Source organism: Onychostoma macrolepis, chromosome 21 (assembly GCF_012432095.1).
Source record: "Onychostoma macrolepis isolate SWU-2019 chromosome 21, ASM1243209v1, whole genome shotgun sequence".
NCBI lineage: Eukaryota > Metazoa > Chordata > Actinopteri > Cypriniformes > Cyprinidae > Onychostoma > Onychostoma macrolepis.
Genome location: NC_081175.1, coordinates 30363682 through 30366174, shown reverse-complemented (window position 1 = coordinate 30366174; position 2493 = coordinate 30363682). Strand labels below are relative to the sequence as shown.

General features: G+C 37.5%; 1 protein-coding gene across 1 annotated transcript; it reads right to left on the bottom strand.

The window, feature by feature from the left end:
• Positions 1-443: 443 nt before the first annotated feature.
• LOC131529503 (uncharacterized) lies at positions 444-2493 on the bottom strand. Its single transcript, XM_058759292.1, has 5 exons — positions 1724-2493; positions 1432-1482; positions 1128-1342; positions 823-982; positions 444-740 (listed from the first exon to the last, which is right to left on the bottom strand). Exons 1-5 carry the CDS (start codon positions 1761-1763, stop codon positions 580-582), a joined length of 627 nt encoding a protein of 208 aa, XP_058615275.1. The 5' UTR covers positions 1764-2493; the 3' UTR covers positions 444-579.

Sequence of the window (2493 nt, the reverse complement as noted above, 5' to 3'; positions counted from 1 at the left end):
TCACAACATGAGGTCACTGCACATGCACAGTGAGCTCATACTGTGGTCAAAATATGAGGCCACAGCACACTCACTGTGCGCTCATACTGTGATCAATGTGAGGTCACGGCAAACTCACTGTGTGCTCATACTGTGCTCAATGTGAAGTCACTGCGCACTCACTGTGTGCTCATACTGTGCTCAATGTGAAGTCACTGCGCACTCACTGTGTGCTCATACTGTGCTCAATGTGAGGTCACTGCGCACTCACTGTGTGCTCATACTGTGCTCAATGTGAAGTCACTGCGCACTCACTGTGTGCTCATACTGTGGTCACTGTGTGCTCATACTGTGCTCAATGTGAGGTTACTGCACTGTGTGCTCATACTGTGCTCAATGTGAGGTCACTGCGCACTCACTGTGTGCTCATACTGTGCTCAATGTGAGGTTACTGCACTGTGTGCTCATACCGTGAGATCACCATATGAGACCATTGTGCAATAATTATGTTAGTTTACTGTTATCTAAAATGGATCAGTCATCTCAAACATTTACAAGCACATTCTTTATTTCCATCAAGAAAGACAATCAAACAAAAAGTCAGTTTTTTTCTTTATTTTCTTTTCTTTTCAGCCTGGTGTTGGCATTGGACACAAAAATTTCAACTTGGCGAATACATTCAGCTTCTGGTGTAGTTATTGTGACGACTTTTTGCTTCTTCACCTCTATTTCATTGTGTGTTTGAAAAGACCTGACACATCCTAAAAACACAAAGAGCAGGGTGTTAACATTACATTTTCTATAGCAGCATTCAGATGCACAAACCACAACTTATAGACTTACTTTTCAAACATGTCAGGAGCACAGGTGGCAACACCTTCTTTCCATCTTTCCCCGTTCGGTTATACAGACAGAGAACATCGTCTGTTGCAATGCTTTTTAAACTCTGTCTCACCATCTCACCTATATTGGAGCTGCCGTGAGTATGGATGAGATAGTGTACCTGACAAAAACATACATAATATTGTTATGATTAAAATATATCAGGCTTCAACATTTCATTTACATGGTATCTGCTCCAATAAGTTATCAATTAAACTGTGGCTTTGTTGTAAAAATAAACATAAGATTTATATACTAGTACTAACATAAAGCTCACGATAATTTTTGTCTTCTTCAAGCCTCTGACAGAAGGCTTCAAACGTTTCAAAGCTGGAGCACTGTTGTTGTTTAAAAAGTTCCTCATGGGCATCTTCATCTGCCCGCTTCATGAGAACAGACTTAACTTTTGCCAAGTCGTTCATGATGACAGCTTGTCTCTGTTCCAACATTTGAATTTGTTGGAGAATCTTAGTATTCAGATCTGAAAAATTGTAATAATTAGATTCTTATTTAGCCAAGGATGTTTTATTTCTGTAGAATTGCATAATGTCTAATTGATATATCACATACCAAACAATTTCTCCATGGTGACTTTGCATTTTGTTTCCTTTGGTTCCTTCCCTGTTATAAAAATTACATGCATAAGGTCAGTTAAATTGCATTTATATAAATCAATTATATTGTTTATATAATTGCTTTTTATAAATCAATTAAATAGATTTTTCCCTAATTGTTTTATCCACAATGCACATGTAGGTGGTTCAGACTTATACTTTCATTGTGGGGACATTTGGTACAATGTAAAAAAAAAAAAAAAATACCACACACACTAAATCCCTTATGGAAAACAGTTATAACTCACCTGAAGAAGCAGAGCTTTTGGGATGATCATCCTCATGCATTGCCACATTTCCTGAAGAGTATCTGTGAGACAGATCATGCAGATGACACAAAATTCTCTTATAAGTTACTTTGTGATAGGCATGTGTTGAAGGGAATATCTATTGCCTCACCTAAGAATACTGGGTTTGGCTGGCTTGAGTTGAAATAACTCTTATCAGGGATTTCAGTGTTATCATCCAGACAGTCACCTGAACAATGTGAATTTGAATGATCAAATTAGCTTAACCAGATTCAATTTAAGTAAAAAAAAAAAGAAAGTTTTTCATAGTCACCAGATGTTTTGACACGCGGAACTTTCTGAATAAGGGGACTCTTGACTATTTTCAAGAAAAGACATAAGACATTCAAAAACTGCAAAGACAATTATAAAGCTGATTCTGCTAAGTTCCTTAGAGAAGTTAAAACACAAGCTTACCATGGTATATGGGACTTTTGGCCAGCTGAACATTCTTTGTCTTCAGACCAACTCGCTTCATTGCATTTCTTGACTTCTTTAAATGCACATCATCTGTTTATCACATGAAAATAAGTATGATCACCTAATCTTTTGCCATAACAAACCTTCAATGTATACACACCCGGTATCCTGGTTTGCACCTCAGGAATTTCTTTAGAAGTCATGTGATGTTGTTGAAGATCATGAAATTCTGAGAGGAAGACATAGAAGTAAGTCGCTTAATGTACATCAATACATGAATGCATGGGTTTTCAAACTTGGGTCAGGGGACC

Bases quoted from the DNA above. Each gene is read 5' to 3' on its own strand.
- LOC131529503 (XM_058759292.1), bottom strand. From the start codon at position 1,763: ATGCATGAGGATGATCATCCCAAAAGCTCTGCTTCTTCAG. The intron at 1,343-1,431 runs GTATGTGATATA...ACAATTTTTCAG, and splicing joins CACCATGGAGAAATTGTTTG to ATCTGAATACTAAGATTCTC. The intron at 741-822 runs GTAAGTCTATAA...TTGTGTTTTTAG, and splicing joins GCTCCTGACATGTTTGAAAA to GATGTGTCAGGTCTTTTCAA.